This window comes from Pan troglodytes, chromosome 18 (genome assembly GCF_028858775.2).
Source record: "Pan troglodytes isolate AG18354 chromosome 18, NHGRI_mPanTro3-v2.0_pri, whole genome shotgun sequence".
Lineage (NCBI taxonomy): Eukaryota > Metazoa > Chordata > Mammalia > Primates > Hominidae > Pan > Pan troglodytes.
In genome coordinates, this window is record NC_072416.2 from 73,414,124 (window position 1) to 73,431,400 (window position 17,277).

Consider the following 17,277-nt stretch of genomic DNA (forward strand, 5'->3'; position numbering starts at 1 on the left):
TCCTTTCATGGCTAGGGGTGAGGACTGTTGATTTTGAGCCATGAAGCCACTTCTGTGGTAACTTCCTTAGTGCCTTCTGAGGTCCGTAAGTACTTATGAACACCTTTTCTTTCTTTTCTTTTCCTTTCTCTCTCTCTCTCTCTTTCTTTCTTTCTTGATACACAGTCTTGCTCTGTCACCCAGGCTGGAGTGCAGTGGTTCAGTCTTGGCTCACTGCAACCTCCACCTAGTGGGTTCAAGTGATCCTCCTGCCCCAGCCTCCCAAGTAGCTGGGATTACAAGTGTGCACCACTATGCCTGGCTAATTCTTATATTTTTAGTAGGATGGGGTTTTGCCAGGTTGGCTAGGCTGGTCTCGAAATCCTGACCTCAAGTGATCTGCCCGCCTCGGCCTCCGAAAGTGCCAAGATTACAGGTGTGAACCACCATGCCTGGCCACCATTTCTTTCTTGATTTTTTGTTTAATCACCAGTAAGACAAATATGACAAGGAAAGGACCCTTTTTACAACTGAATACATAGGTTATGAACATTCTCTTTGTATTCCACAGCGAAGAGAAAGAGGTGCAAGTGATGGCCTGGGGTGCTGTCTGAGGGCCTGGCCTATCACACAGGCTATAGCCAAGGGTAAAGCCCCACCCCAGGCCATAATGACACAGACAAAAAAAAATTCACAATAATGCAACATCTAGGCATTCCATTGGCTCAGTTTTTTGACGGATTTGAACTAGTTTGGTTTCTCAGAAGGACAAATGATTCAGATAAGGCCAAGGCTGCTACCACGGGCCAGATCCAACCACTAGGCAACTTACATTTCACTGGAGCTGTAATTAAGCAAATTCAGCTTGGCAGATGTGACTGGCCCTGAGAGTACTCCTCACATGCCCCGCCTTCCCTCCACCCGCAGTGGCCTTCCCAGTGACAGGCCCTGCCCCACACTGGAACAGAGACTTACTGACAAACCAAAGTGCTCACATTTTTAGTTCCATCATGAAAAGCTCCTGCTTGCTTACAGTGGGCAGTTTGTCTCCAATAAATCATTTGATTTCAGGGTTCTGAGGATTTTCCAAGGCATAAAACCTACTCCTTCTTACCCCTCTTTCCCTCGATTATGGATGGCCAGTTCTTCACCAATCCCCTCTTCCTCCTTGAAGCTCTCCCAGTCCAGTTTGGACTTCTCAAGGGTGCTCATTTTCTGCTTCTTGGCACCAATTTTCCCCAAAAGGCTGCTCATGCCACTTGATCTTTTTAACCTAAGGAAAGAAAATATGAAAGATGTAGCAGGTAAAAACTCTGATCTCTAGATTAACAGTTTTTCTGATGCAAATGGGAATCCCCTAGATTGGAGCCATTTATCTCAGTGGAAGCCATGTTCATATTTGGGGCATTTCCTTCCTGGTGTGGAGAGCACTGTAAGTAAACTGGAATTCTAATGTGCTTTTCCTGCTTAACACCACTGTCTGCTCTCCTGAGCTACAAACAGGAAATCCTGCCTCCTTCAGACCTCTGTGGGCTCTGTGTGGCAGGTCTCTGCTTGCAAGGAGGAGAGGAGCAGCGCTTCAGGCAGGGCTTTGGAGTCACATGCCAAGGTCCAACTTCCAGCTTAACTGTGTTACTCTAGGCCAGTTATTTACTGCATGTTCCTTGGTTTCCTAATCTACAAAGCAAATGCTTACTCACAGGCTGTGGTGTATCTTACACGTAAAGGGCTAAAACAGCACTTGGCACAGCGTCAAGGTGCAATAAGCATGAGCCACTCTGAGTCACTGTCATCGTTTAAGCTTAAAGCCCCAGGGGGTTCTTTTAAGAGAAAGAGAACCAGTTCCCAACACTGATGAGTGAAAAGTCACAGTACTGTAAGAGGGTTCTAAAATCAGTTTCCTTTTAACTCCTGTGAGTTGGGCCCTGTTTTTTCCAGGAGGTGGAGAACATTCCTCACTCCGAAAGCTCACACGGGGAATGTACAGCCTGTGCTCCACTTGCTGGTGATGCTATCATGGACAGTGGGAGAAACCCCAGATGCCCAAATTCAAGTCTTGGCAGGTCAAATGTTTCCAGTCATTGTTAAACATATGAAATAAAATAAGAAAAGCAAAATGCAGTTAAGATGGTATGAGGAAAGGTTTGGTCTCTTTATGAAATGAAACGAAATCATCTACCAGCATGTAGGAACTTGGAAGTTATTTTCTGCCTCACGGGGATATGCAAGAAAGTTAAACATTTAAAAACTATGAGCTAATGTCACATGGTCTACTGATAATAATACCTTTACTTGTCTAGAATGTTTGTTCTCCAAGTGCTTTTGTAGCCATGATCTCATCTAACTCTCACTAAGGCCTGTGACACAGGACCCAGTCTCAGAGTTGGAAGGGATCATCTTTGAAATAACCTAGTATCACCCTAACCCATTCCGAAACCCCACGTCCCTGCTGCAAAGCAGGGTGAACGACTATTCACCCCCTCTGCCTGGTGTGAGCCAACAGGCCAACGTCCACACTGAACACCAGACTGCTGGGACTGAACAATGACCCTGAACATTCTCATTCTATTAACTTTAGTAGAGAGGATGTCAACTTCCCTGTTTGGGTCACACCCCAGTACATGCTGAGCTTAAGATCAACTCAGAATAGGCTGGGCAAGCTTCATCATCCTTGTATTAAGTTGGACAAATAAACAAAGTTCAGAGAGGTTAAATGATAAAACAAGGGTCAAAGCAATAGACAATGCAGATCCGGGACAAAGGAAGATCTCTCCCGACTCTCAGGGTGGTGCACTGCGCTATCTCGCCTCCAGATGAGAAGTGACTTGAGAGATTTTCTCATTAGTTACTTTACTTCCCAGTTTGCTTAAGAGAACTCCAAATAGCTCTTTATGAGCTTTCAATTCATATCTTCTAAGCACTGTTTTCCAGACAACTCAACCCCTACAATGTCATATGTGCGCGTGATCACACACACACACACACACTTTTTCACCATTTTACCAGGAACGGAGCATGAGTGGGGATATGGAAACTTACTGTGTCTCAAATCTTTTTCCTTCTCATCTTCCTTACTGCTACTGCCCGAATTCTCATTCTTATATCACCTGGATAATTGAACAGCCTCTTTACTGGTCTCCCTGACCTGTTTTTCCCCATCCTCACTCAATGGCCCTATCCTGGTATCTAGTGACATGCTGTAATTAGACTGAATTTTCCAAAACACAAAGCTTATCATGTCTTTCTGCTTAAATGTCTCTTCACTGACCCCTTTTTATTTTTATTTATTTTTATTTTTTGAGACGGAGTTTCTCTCTTGTTGCCCAGGCTGGAGTGCAGTTGCGTGATCTCGGCTCACTGCAACCTCCGCCTCCCGGGTTCAAGCGATTCTCCTGTCTCAGCCTCCCAAGTAGCTGGGATTACAGGCGCCTGCCACCACGCCTGGCTAATTTTTTGTATTTTTAGTAGAGACGGGGTTTTGCCATGTTGGGCAGGCTGGTCTCAAACTCCTGACCTCGGGTGATCTGCCCACCTCGGCCCCCCAAAGTGCTGGGATTACAGGTGTGAGCCACTGCACCCAGGCCCACTGACCCCTTTTTAAAACATAATAATTAAAATAAATTTTTATGTATTTACTTTTTTAGAGACAGGTTCTCACTCTGTTACCCAGGCTACAGTACACCAGTGAAACCACAGCTTACTACAGCCTCAACCTCCCTGGGTCAAGTGATCCTCCCACCTCAGCCTCCTGAGTTGCAGAGACTACAGGTGTGTGCCACCACGTTCAACTACCTTTTTTATGTTTTGTAGAGACAGGGTCTTGCTATGTTGCCCAAGGCTGGTCTCAAACTCTTGGACTCAAGCAATCCTCCTGCCTTGGCCTCCCGAAGTACTGGGATTATAGGCACAAGCCACCATATTAAGCCTTATCTCAGCTTTAAAACCACTTCCTCCAGGAAGCCTTCCCTAACCTCTAGATTAGGTGTCCCTGGTGGTATTTCTATCATACCAGTTCTTTTCATATGGGAACACTGATCTTTTCTTTAGATGCTTGTGAACTCTTATTTCAGCTGCAGCTGCACTAGATGGTTCTGGGCAAGTGCAGACTCACTGTTGACAACACGCCACCAAAAGCATACGCATGAGGACTTTCCATTTCTGGCTGCAGGGTCTCCTCTGAGCCTGCCTGCATGCCACAAGTACTGCCTGGACAGGTGGTGGAGCTCAAGCCATTGGGGCTAGCCTGAAGGAACACAAAAGCTGGTGGTTAAACGGCCAGCCTCCTACCCTCACAAGGTAGCTATAGGAGGTGGAATGCTTCTCAGAAGTTCTGGTGGCATCAAGCCCTCGTGGCCTTGGAATTGTACTCTTATATTGACTTTTCCTCCTTCCTTGTCTCATTCTTTCCACCACTCACACCTGCTTCCTGGGATCACTTCCCAAATAAACTCCCTGCACTCAAAATCCTTGTCTTATGTTCTGCTTTGAGGGGACTCTAACTAAGGATTTTAGGAGAAAAATTATTTTCCTCGTGTAATCTTTATCTTTCTGTGGCTATTTAAGTTCCTGTGTCTCCAAACCTCTCTACCCATTGATAGAGTTCTGTGAACAGTGAGCACTCAATCAAGTCAACAACGTCACCTGGATTACAGAACCAATTCATGGAAGAGAATCAGATCTTCATAGAACTAAGTATTTTTTAGAGCGCTTCTACACTGGAGATTTTAAGGGGAACAATTCACTTTTATTCTCCCATCAGCTCTCAACAGCCCAAGGTTCCCCATTTAATTTGGGCAGCACCACAAGCTATGTACGCCACCTCTCCCCTTCAGCCTACAGCTCCAGTGGTATTCCTGGGTGAGGCCATCTTTTTGACGAATTACTTTGAGAAGTCTATGAGAAACTTGATTTTTTGATGCACAGCAGTGAGGTTTCCAGAAAAGGAAAAAAACCATAATACCCCTTTGCCTTGCTCACCATTAAACATCAGTAAAATGTCACCTGTGCTATTATGCTTTTGGGGAAGGCTTCCAACTCTCCTTTCACTGGGTCATTAACAAGGTGTAAGATGTCCTAATGTGATAGTCTCTAAAGCAAAATGATCTGTCTTTTATTTGAGGCTAAATCAAAGTGAATGACACACTGATAGCAGCGGCCAGAACACACAGGGGGCTCATGATAACCAGGAGACCAGCAGCTTCTTCCTAGAACCTGTTTGTGGGCTCCCTCAGGGTTCTGAGCCCTCCCACTCACCCTCCCACCCTGAGAGGGGTTTCAGTGTCCTAATCCTGGCGTCATTTCAGCACAGCTTTCAGAAAGGCAGATTTACTGTGACCTTGCCCCTTTCTCTGCCACAAAGGTACATCAACCAGGCTTTCAGGAAGCCGAGGCGGGAGAGAATCAGTCTCTGGGCAGGGGCCGCTGACCCTATTCTGAGAAAGAACACAGAAAAGCCTACTTCAGCCACGCACCTCCAAGAACTATGGCTAGCAGGGGACAAATCAGCACTGGCTCTCCAGGCATCTGGCAGCTGTGTATATTGGAAAACTGTAGAATGGGGAAGTCAGAATTCCCTTGGAGATTTGTTTTCATCAAGAACCAATCCAACCAGGCGCTGTGGCTCATGCCTGTAATCCCAGCACTTTGGGAAGCCGAGGCGGGCAGATCACGAGGTCAGGAGATCGAGACCATCCTGCCTAACACGGTGAAACCCCGTCTCTACTAAAAATACAAAAAATTAGCCGGGCGTGGTGGCAGGCGCCTGTAGTCCCAGTTACTTGGGAGGCTGAGGCAGGAGAATGGCGTGAACCCGGGAGACGGAGCTTGCAGTGAGCCAAGATCATGCCACTGCACTCCAGCCTGGGTGACAGAGTGAGACTCCATCTCAAAAAAAAAAAAAAAAAAACCAATCCAGTTCCAGACCAACAGAACCACTGGTTTCTTTGCTCTTTATCCTAAGCCATAGGGCAAGGTACTGCCAGAAAGTCTGCTTTAACAGACCACTCTCCAGACAACAGTACTTCATTGAGTCAAGAGACTCCTCACCCACCTGTTGCAAGTCAAAGTTCAAAGAAATGCACCATGCACTTGCTCGCCCAGATTACATCCCGAATGTTACACTGAGGCATTCTGGAATGTTATTACCAAGATGTTTCCAATGTCACAATGACATTGCAACCACCTCCTCCTGAACATCACATGACTTTGTTGACCTTACTACCATAAATTTGATGTATAGACTAATACTGTTCAAGGAGTGTGGACTTTGCTCTCACCAGCCAGCTTCCATGCCATAAGAGAGAGTGGCTGAGTGCAGCTCATACTGGTGAAAGAGACACTTATTTTCCAAGCTTATCTTTCTTGCATATTTTGTTCAGTTATCCATCAATCAGCAATTATCAACTCCCTTCCCACCATGCCAGACCAAGACCTATCATAACACCAGACACCAACCAAGACCTTAATTAAGAAACTCAGAAAAGTAAAAGAGACATAGAATGTAAAATGAGAAGTCATCTTTTTCTTTTCTAGGTTCAAAGTTTATAATGATAATTTTCTAGAACTTATTCTGCTTCTCTTTAGCAAAAGAAATGTAATTTTAACAAAAATGTCATTGTAACTAAACAATAAACTTCATCCTGTTGAGTCTGTCACAGAGATATTATGGTAACTTGTTTACTTTGTTCCATGTCCATCAGCATTGACTTGGATTTGTCCAACCGATTTATTTTGTAGCAAGAGCACTGTTCTATCTGACCACCCTCAGCAATGCCCGGGATCCTGCTGTTTGTTTAAAAGAGGTACTGGAAAGGAGCTGGGAGAGTAACTTGCCAAGTGGAAAGGCTGACAGGGCTTACCAACTGTTTGTGAAGGATGGTAGAAGATCTTTCCTGGAGATCTTTAAAATCATCCCCAGGTACCCAGCTGTTCCACAGAATAGAATTTTAGGTTTGGAAAGGAATTCAGAGTCATTCATTCATTGCATTCATTCAACAGAGATTACTGAGAACTTACTCTCTACCAGACACTGTGCTCAGAATGGGGATATAAAAATATACAAAGCTTAATTTTCGGCTTCAAAACGAAAATCTAGTGGAGGACAGATCAACATACAGGCAAACTGTAACCACATATTATGAGGGCACAAAAGAAGAGCTGAAGGGATGTTTAGTCCAACCTCCTTATTTTATAGATCAGTCAACTAAACTCCAAAAGGTTAAGAAACCTGCCCAAGTTTATAGCAGGAGACTTGGGGTTAGTACTCAGTGCTTTTGATGCCCAGACTACTGTCTTTTCCACCTTGCTTGGTGCTAGATTTAAGTCCAAGTAGCTGGGACTATAGACATATGTCACCAAACCCAGATAATTTAAAAAACGTCTTTGTACAGACAGGGATCTTGCTATTTTGCCCAGGCTGGTCTCGAACTCCTGGCCTCAATCATCCCACTTTGGCCTCTCAAAGTGCTGGGATTACAGGTGTGAGCCACTATGCCCAATCTACTACATTTTTAATGTACTAAATCCTCATTATTTGACAATGGACTTACCCAAACACTTTTTCTCATAACAAAATATTCAACACTACACTTGAACTGACAGACCAGTACCAAAAGTGGACCAGCAAGGATAGGGTTAACATGTGTACAGAAGCACCACTGATCTTTAATCCAAACTTCAACACGTGAAGGCTGGATTAAGTCTATGCCTTCCATCTAATAGCCTGCATAATCACTAAAATGCAACTTATTTGGAACAAAAATTCTTTGGCAGAGATATGCAGTTTCCTTAGTATTTGTCATCTGCTTACAATGTAGGAATGGACCTTTACAATTTTTTTTTTTTTTTCAAGAAAGAGTCTTGCTATGTTGCCCAGACTGGCCCTGAACTCCTGGGCTCAAGCAATCCTCCTGCCTCAGCTTCCTAAGTAGCTGGGACTATAGGCTCATACAACTGCATCCATCAGGAATTTTTGTAGCTCATTCATGAACTATTAATATTGTCCAGAGCCACGGAAGGTCTGACACTGGCCTGGAACTCTCTGAGAAACAGGAAGAAAGCAAGCTTATGAAGATAATTCTTCGTTGAGGGCTGTCTGTCTTCAACCAACGTTTCTCTTTCACATTTTCTCTGGAGTTAGCTAAAATCCGTAAGACTAAAAAGTACAACTCAAATCCCTGGGCAAATTTCACTACTCACCTGTATAAATCTCTAAGTAATCTCCCCAAAGCCCAAGATTAGACCCCTCAAGGAAATGGACTGGAAGCCACTGATGGCATATTAGGGAGCTAGTTTAACTCCCATTCACTTCTCAACACTGTATTGACAGTACTCTACGGGACAACGGCCTCAGGAAAGCAGAAAACCAGAAGTATGACAAGAAGTTCCAAAGATTTTTAAACCTTTTGTGGCTTGAAAAATTGTCAGTACTTTTAAATCTATTAATAAAGTTGATAACAGTGCCAGCAAAAAAAGTGCCATCTATCAGCAAAAGGCAAAAAGAAAAGCTGGCAAGTAGCAACAGCTTTACCTTTTTTATATACAAATAGAAAATGATTTATTCCTCAGTTCTATTGTTCTTTGCTAAGCCAATAATGAAGGGCACTTACATTTGTCTGATTTGATTTCAGCTGCTCTACATCTTTATAACGTGTGTCTAAAACATACCTATTTAGTGATAGAAGTCCTGAATTCTAGTATCTCCAGAAACATATTACAGAAAGCCCTCGCCAACCCTTTCTTCCATGTGTTGTTGAGCAGAGGTGTGTTTTGCCCTGTTCTGGCCTCTCAGCTGACTGTCAGGGAGAACTAAGAAATTTTAGCTGACTTTGGTGCTATTTAAATGAAGAGCTCTTCCTATATAAGATACCACCATCCATTTGTAATTACTAAGACATGGACTGTTTTCCCAAAAGCAGTAGAGGTACTCTAAATGCACAGACTCCTGGTCTCTATTATAATCAAGGACATTCATTCTGAGAATGTCAGATGGGTATAGGGGCTCTGAAGTGACAGTGAAATGGACTTTTTCTCTGGGACAAGCTAACTGACCTGCTGGGCAGTCTCAGTACTAGCACCAAGAGAAAGCTAACATTCTTCTCTGTGAATAACAGTCCTTTACTGGTCTATTGTTCCACTGCAACCAGCCAACTCAGTGGCTTTGTGTCTCTTGCCACAAAGAGTAACGTGTTGTTTGTGTTTATTACTCTGCTTACTTCAGACCTTTCAGAGAAGCTCTACGTTTGGTAAGTGTTAGGAAAGTGCAGATCCTCTTCCACACCCTTCCTTGGTGCACGTAAAACATCTGTGGTGCTTGGTTCGTGCATATAATGCAGAGAGAAATGCTGCAGGAAGATGTAAAAGAACTTGTGCTACCAGGTAGGCATGTGAGAGTTTTTTTTTGTTTTTTTGACAGGGTCTCGCTCTGTCACCCAGGCTGGAGTGCAGTGGCGTGGTCTCGGCTCACTACAGCCTCTGCTTCCTGGGTTCAAGTGATTCTCCTGCCTCAGCCTCCTGATAGCTGGGATTACAGGCGCCCATCACCACACCCAGCTAATTTATGTATTTTTAGTAGTGATAGGGTTTTGCCATGTTGGCCAGGCTGGTCGCCATGAGGCCTGGCCTCAAGTGATCTGCCCGCCTGGGCCTCCCATAGTGCTGGGATTGTAGGCATGAGCCTCCCTCCGCGCCTGGTCAGCATGTGAGTTTTAAGGTGTGCGAATGTTCATTCCACTCTTGCTTCTGAGGGATGTTATATGGTGAAACATGCCTTAGTTCTTCAGAAAGCAAAATATCATCAAGCTGTCTTCTCTCTTTGCATGTATTCCCTTGAATTACATAAAAGAAATTCCATAGAGAATCTCAAGTTGAAAGTCTGAGTTGCTGCCCCTAACTAAAGCAAATGAGATTTCTTATAGAGTCAAATGAGTGAGTGTTCAGTGTTCACTGTTTTTTGTTTTTTTTTTTTAGACGGAGCCTTGCTCTGTTGCCCAAGCTACAGTGCAGTGGCACAATCTTGGCTCACCGCAACCTCCGCCGCCGGGGTTCAAGCAGTTCTTCTGCCTCAGCCTCCCGAGTAGCTGGGGTTACAGGTGATCGCTACCATGCCTGGCTAATTTTTGCATTTTTAATAGACATGGGGTTTCGCCAAGTTGGCCAGTCTGGTCTCGAACTCCCGACCTCAGGTGATCCTCCCGCCTCAGCCTCCCAAAGTGCAGAGATTACAGGCGTGAGCCATCGCACCTGGCCTTGTTCATTGTTATATTTGTCTATTTGAACAGAAAGAAAAGGAAGTGAATAACTACCTTCAATGGCAGTAAGATAAGTTACTTAATGGGCTACAAAAAGGAATACCAATACATGGAAGTACCAATACCTGCTACAACCTGGATGGACCATGAAAACATTACGTTACGCGAGAGAAGCCAGGAACAAAGGACCATATATTGTATGATTCCATTGATATGAAATGTCCAGAACAGACAAACCGACACAGACAGAAAGTAGATTAAGGGTTGCCAGGGTCAAGGAGAAATGGGGATAGGAGTTGGGGGTGGTAGTTGCTGACAGCTAATGACAGATAAACGGTGTGGGGTTTCTTTTTGGAGTAATGAATATGTCCTAAGTTGTAGTGATGCACAATTCTGCAAATATACTAAAAGCCATTTAATTGTAGACTGGCATGGGAATTATACCTAAATAAAGCTGTTTTGAAAAATGATAAATGACTACTCTTTCTCTAGGTACTGGATTTATATGCTCAATTTATCTTTCATCATTCAGAAAAATAAAAGGAAATGAAGGACAATATTTTTATTTTATGTATTTATTTTTGAGACCAAGTCTCGCTCTGTCACCCAGGCTGGAGTGCAGTGGCGTGATCTCAGGTCACTGCCAACGCTGCCTCCTGGATTCAAGCAATTCTCCTGCCTCAGCCTCCCACGTAGCTGGGATTACCGGCACCTGCCACCACACCTGGCTAACTTTTGTATTTTTAGTAGAGACGGGGTTTCACCATGTTGGCCAGGCTGGTCTTGATCTCCTAACCTCAAGTGATCCGCCTGCCTCAGCCTCCCAAAGTGCAGAGATTACAGGTGTGAGCCACCATACCTGGCCAGGAAAATATTATTAAAGGAAAAATGTGTTTCCTGGATTCACAAAAGCATCACATAATTGGGCCATCATTTGGCCAACCTAAAGAAAGGCTTCAGCCTGGGAGACATGGCAAAACCCCGTCTCTACAAAAAATTTGCTGGGTGTGACGGTGTGTGCCTGTAGTCCCAGCTACCTGGGGGCTGAGGTGGGAGGTTTGCTTGAGAACAGGAGGCGGAGGTTGCAGTGAGCAGAGATCATGCCACTACACACCAGCCTGGGTGACAGAGTGAGACCCTATCTCAAAAAAAAAAAAAAAAAAAAAAAAAAAAAGAGAAGGGTTTCCCAGCACAGCAATTTATAATGATGATACTCAATAACGAGAAATGGGGCGCTGGCATTAATGAACCGTGAGGCTGACTCTTGCTTTTTCTTCTTTGTTTTTGTAACCTTAAGGTGGTAACTCAGAAGGGTTATGTACAAGAATTCCAGTATGGTCTGGTGAGGAATTCCAATATGGTCTGGTGCAAAAATCCCCCCAACTTTATAGTTTGAAAAATGTGAAACTGAAAGAAAAGTTGAAAACAGAACCACTATTTATCTAAATACGCTTCACTTAGATTCAATTGTTAACATTGTGCCACATATAACTTTTCTTTCTATATATAAATTTACTTTTTTGTGGCCGTGTGGAGCCATTGCATCATTTCACCTCTACATACCTTTAGCATGTATCTCCCAAGGACACTTTCCAACATACACCCAAGAAATTTAACATTGATATAATGACACAATATACAGTCCAATATAAAGTCCAGGTTCAAATTTCCTTCAACACACCTCCCAAAATGGCCTCGTTAGTTGCTCCCCATTCTCTCTCAAAATGCATCACATTTGAAAGTTTCTTTAGTCTCCTTTAATCTTGTAATCTAGCAGTCTCTTGCCTTTGGTTTTGTTGTTTTGATTTTTGGTCTTCGGTGTCTTGTTAATTTTTAAGAGTCCAGTCTGGTTGACCTATAGAATGTTGCTCATTGGATTTATCTGTTTCCTATGACTAGATTCAGGTTAAATATTTTTGCCGAGTATGCTAAATAGATGAGGTTGGGCACTTCTTACTGCACCATCATCAGAGGCACTAGTGTCAGGTCAGCCCATCCTGGCGATGCCAAGCGTGATCCCTTGGGTAAGGCTGTGACGGCCAGAACTCTCACTTGTAAAGGTACATTTTCCCTCTGTAATTAATTTGTAATTCATGTGTAATATGTGAGATAATACTCTCAGGAAGTTCAGAAAGTTGACCGCTTCTTATTTCTTTTGCCTCACTCTATAACGTCTTCGGCTATGTCTACAGACAGACTAGGGTGAATTAATAGTAAAGAATCCTATTTGAAAGGCCAGGCAGTGTGCTGGCTCACGCCTATAATTCAAGCACTTTGGGAGGCCAGGGAGGGAGGATCGCTTACGCCTAGGAGTTCAAGACTGTAGTAAGCTGTTATCGTGCCACTGCACTCCAGCCTGGGTTGACAGGATGAGACCCTGTCTAAAAAAAAAAAAAAAAAAGTCCTATTTGAAGGACAAATATACAAATATTCAGGAAATCCCCAAAGGAGAGTAAAGCTCTAGCTGTAAAAAAGTCTTTAAAAAGTAAAAGAGGCCGGGCGCGGTGGCTCACGCCTGTAATCCTAGCACTTTGGGAGGCCAAGGCGGGCGGATCACCTGAGGTCAGGAGTTCGAGACCAGTCTGACCAACACAGAGAAACCCCATCTCTAATAAAAATATAAAATTAGCCGGGCGTGGAGGCGCATGCCTGTAATCCCAGCTACTCGGGAGGCTACTCCTACTGCCTCAGCAGGAGAATCGCTTGAACCCGGGAGGCAGAGGTTGTGGTGAGGCGAGATCGCACCATTGCACTCCAGCCTGGGTGACAAGAGTGAAAACTCCATCTCAAAAAAAGATAATAACTAAATAAATAAATAAAAATAAAAATAAAAAGTAAAAGAGCAGTTAACTAGAGAAAAGGCAAAAGGCTATGGGATCTTCAGCAGAGTCCTAGATTGGACAGCCAAGTGGCGAGGGCAGAGGCCTCTCTGGCCAACATGGAGGCCCTCGCCTAGATGAGTGGAGACTTCTCAAGGCCTGGTGCCTGGTATGCATGAGGGTTAAATGACACGAAGTCAGCAGCAAAGAAAACCTCTTCTGACCTGCCACCAGACCTCTAAGGAAATGATACTTCTGAATTTCCCTTCCCCTTTGTCCACTCAAATGTGGTTTCATCTCCTCCCCGGGAAAGAGATAATGCTGCAGCCCTTCCCGCCTCTGCTCTAGCAATTTCCTTCTTTGAACCACTCCCATGGTGGGGAGTCCTGGCAAAGCAGAGAAGGACACGCCACCATTTCACAGCAGTGTGGGAGTAAAGGCGGCCAGGGGGCTCTCCAAGGAGGAAATGTTGAGTGTAATGGAAACTATATTCTGCCTGGGGAGGAGATGCTTTGCCCCTGAGGTGCGAACTGCTGTTGCTTTAATTTCTATGATTAGACACAGCTGGGGAGAATAATTTATTGACCAATACAGACAGACAATTTACATTTCTGAGACACAATTTTAAAGGAATTATTAAATACAGCTTCTAACAAAGACCATAATGACAACTTTATGCAGAACCCTGGGAGCTCAACAGAGGAAGACACAGCTTATTTTCCAGATACTGGTTCCATATGGCCTCCCACCAGTCACAGCTGCAGAGGCCAAGAAAAGCTGAGGCAGAGTCAGCAGCTGGCATTAAAAGTCAATGACCTGGCCAGGTGTGGTAGCTCACCCCTGTAATCCCAGCACTTTGGGAGGCTGAGGTGGGTAGATTACCTAACGTCAGGAGTTCGAGACCAGTCTGGCCAACATGGTGAGACCCCCCCCCACCCCCCGTCTCTACTAAAAAAATACAAAAAATTGGCCAAGCATGGTGGTACATACCTGTAATCCCAGCTACTCAGGAGGATGAGGCAGGAGAATTGCTTGAACTTGGGAGGCAGAGGTTGCAGTGTGCCAAGATCGCGCCACTGCACTCCAGCGCGCCACTGCACTCCAGTCTGGGCGACAGAGTGAGACTCCGTATCACAAAAAAAAGAAAAAGGTCAATGACCCTTCTCAAGGAGAACTGTGCTCTGCTGTGACTGTGACTGGTCTGTGCTGGTCTGACGGCTGGAGCCACACACTCTCATGAACATTCCCCTGATCGTTCCCATCAGGGACAACATGGCCAGGCAAATAGCACATCTCTCCAACTAAGTCAACAGGACAAAGCACTGGGCAGAAGATCAATGTGCCTCAGTGGTGTGTTGTTTGGCTGACTGTTGATTAGGGAGTTGGCATGCTTTCTTTTTTTTTTTTTTTGAGATGAAGTCTCACTCTGTCGCCCAGGCTGGAGTGCAGTGGCACAGTCTCGGCTCACTGCAACCTCCGCCTCCTGGGTTCACGCCATTCTCCTGCCTCAGCCTCCCCAGCAGCTGGGACTACAGGTGCATGCTGCCATGCCTAGCTAATTTTTGTATTTTTAGTAGAGACTGGGTTTCACCGTGTTAGCCAGGATGGTCTCGATCTCCTGACCTTGTGATCCGCCCGCCTTGGCCTCCCAAAGTGCTGGGATTACAGGCGTGAGCCACCGCGCCCGGCCGGCATGCTTTCTTAAATATCCGCATCCTGCTTTTAGACTTTCAGCTTTCTTTTTTCTCCCAGGGATGCATGTCTCTGTCTCCTCATAAAAAAATCTGAGGATGTTAACATAAATTTTAAATTCTTGGGCACCTCTCAGGTTGAGACTAGGCTAAAGTTTCAGGATACAGGGGTGTCCTCAGTCAAATCAGAAATAATTCCTTACATCATAGACACCTCTCTTAAAACAAGTCATGCCTGCCCCTTTCTAGAAATGAGAAGGCACATTAAGCACACAGCTTTAAATGAAACTTGTATGAGCCGAACACATTTTGCAAAATTACTCCCTCTCAATACCAAACTTACTTTATTTATTTATTTTTTTGAGATGAAGTTTCTGTTGCCAGACTGGAGTGCAGTGGAGCGATCTCGGCTCACTGCAACCTCTGCCTCCCGGGTTCAAGTGATTCTCCAGCCTCAGACTCCTGAGTAGCTGGGATTACAGGCACATGCCACCATGCCCAGCTAATTTTTGTATTTTTAGTAGAGATGGGGTTTCACCATGTTGGCCAGGATGGTCTTGATGTCTTGACCTTGTAATCCGCCTACCTCGGCCTCCCAAAGTGCTGGGATTACAGGTGTGAGCCACCACGCCCAGCCCCAAACTTCTAACTGCTACTAAATAAGCATGCAAAATTCCAAATGAGGAGGAGATAGACATTGGACACAGCTGTGATCCTTGACACCTCAAAGTTACATCTGGGGTTGGGGGGGGAACGTGCTTTATGGTCGTTGCATTACACGAGGCTGAAGTGGTGAAGGTCATTTTTCAGCACTTAGCACTCCTGCTAGGGTCCTGACTCCCAAATCTACTTTCTCAGTGGCATCCGCAACATCGTTTGCTCACTCAGTTGCCAGGGTAGCAGCTCTGGCCTCCTAGAGGCCACAATTCTACTAATATCAATGGGAAAACTTAATGAGGCTCAGATCCCAACCTGCCCCTCTTCCTCCAGAGGCAGCTTCCACTTCTCCTCACAAAGCTGGGATATGGCATCATCAGCGTTCCCCCTGTGGTGCCACCCCTCACAACCCAGGATTTAAACAGCCCTTAGGAAGCAATCATCTATACAAGGGTGATCACAAGAATGGGGTTACTTAAGCATGAGCCCTAAGTGTCACTTTACTAAGGCAATACAATGGATTTTAACAAAGAAATATTCGTTTCCACGTAGTTTGATACTGAAAGCAGAAAACTTTCTTTTTACTGCATGCAGGAAATGGTTTTCATAGAGGCTAACCACAGCTGAGCCATCTGTAAACCACAACATTGTTTCTCTTTAACAAATGGAAGATTTTTACCCACGGTATCACTGACCATCAAAAAGAATTCCCATCCTCCATCTCTAGAGCAAGAGAAAACGGTAAGTAGAGTTTCTTTCCTTAATCTGCTAGCCAGGGGTTGCTAAAACAGCCTTTTCATTCAGAAATGTAGTTTGTCCTCCAAGGTTCATCCCATCCCTACTGCTAGGTGATGTATGAACCTTAAACAAGTCCAGTTTCTTTGCATTCTGAGACCCCCTCGGAGCATGCGCTTTTATGTGACCATGACTCACACTGGGTCATAATGTAAAACGTGTAACTATGACTGAAGGCCAAAAAGTTTGAAAAAGATGCTTTAGCGTTAACTGGCTGGCAAACGAAGAAGGTCTGCTGAAACAAAGTTGGCTGCTCTGCCAACAGACTGTTTGAAGGAAAACTAGTTAAAAAAAAAAAGAAAAAAATCAAGTGCAATCAACTAAAGTAGGGCAGACCCTTCCATTCTTTGACTTTTCCCTGTGTATTAGCCATTTGCTTTGGGAAACTTGGCATCACGATCTCCCTGCTGTGAGAGCAAGGCCTCTGACCCGGGGCTCCTCACCCCAGACTGTGAGAGTGTGTGATTAACACCCTCTCCTGGGGGACGAGTGGCTTTGTTATGGCCTTCCAGTCACCGTGAGGCTCAGCTGGTGACTCTGCAAGGATTGCATGAGTGTGTTCATTGTTCTCACTGTTCAGATGAAGGAAAGGGGCTCAGAATATGGGACACTGATGGTCTCATGTGAATGAAACAACTGAAATGAGGGGGACTCATGCAAATAAAAGAACAAAATCCAAAAACATGACCTGAGTCACACCAAGGAATAGTTTCCCTCTAAGAATGAAGAGAAACAAGAACCCAAATATAAGCTACTAAATGTACTTGTACTCTGGAAGAATGCTGGAAAATCTGATGACTTACTATTTCTTATTCTCAGCTAGTATTTTTTTTTAAGAGATGGGATCTTGCTGGTTTTGAACTCCTGGGCTCAAGTGAACCTCCTGCCTCAGCTTCCTGAGTAGCTGGGAGTCATAGGCACACGCCATCATGCCTTGCTCAGCTAACAGCTAATACTTTAATATTTTAATTAATTATTATTATTATTTTTACAAGACAAGATCTCACTATGTTGTTCAGCCTGATCCTGAACTCCTGGGCTCAAGGGATCCTCCTACCTCGGCATTCCAAAGTGCTGGAATTACAGGCG

The 17,277-nt window shown here is 44.6% G+C and overlaps 1 protein-coding gene across 1 annotated transcript in view; it reads right to left on the bottom strand.

The window, feature by feature from the left end:
• Positions 1-17,277, bottom strand: part of CFDP1 (craniofacial development protein 1) — a 142,345-nt gene that overhangs the window by 10,045 nt on the left and 115,023 nt on the right. The window contains exon 6 of the mRNA XM_511111.9: positions 1,094-1,252. Coding sequence (XP_511111.2) covers positions 1,094-1,252 — 159 coding nt within the window. The remainder of the gene's footprint in view (positions 1-1,093; positions 1,253-17,277) is intronic.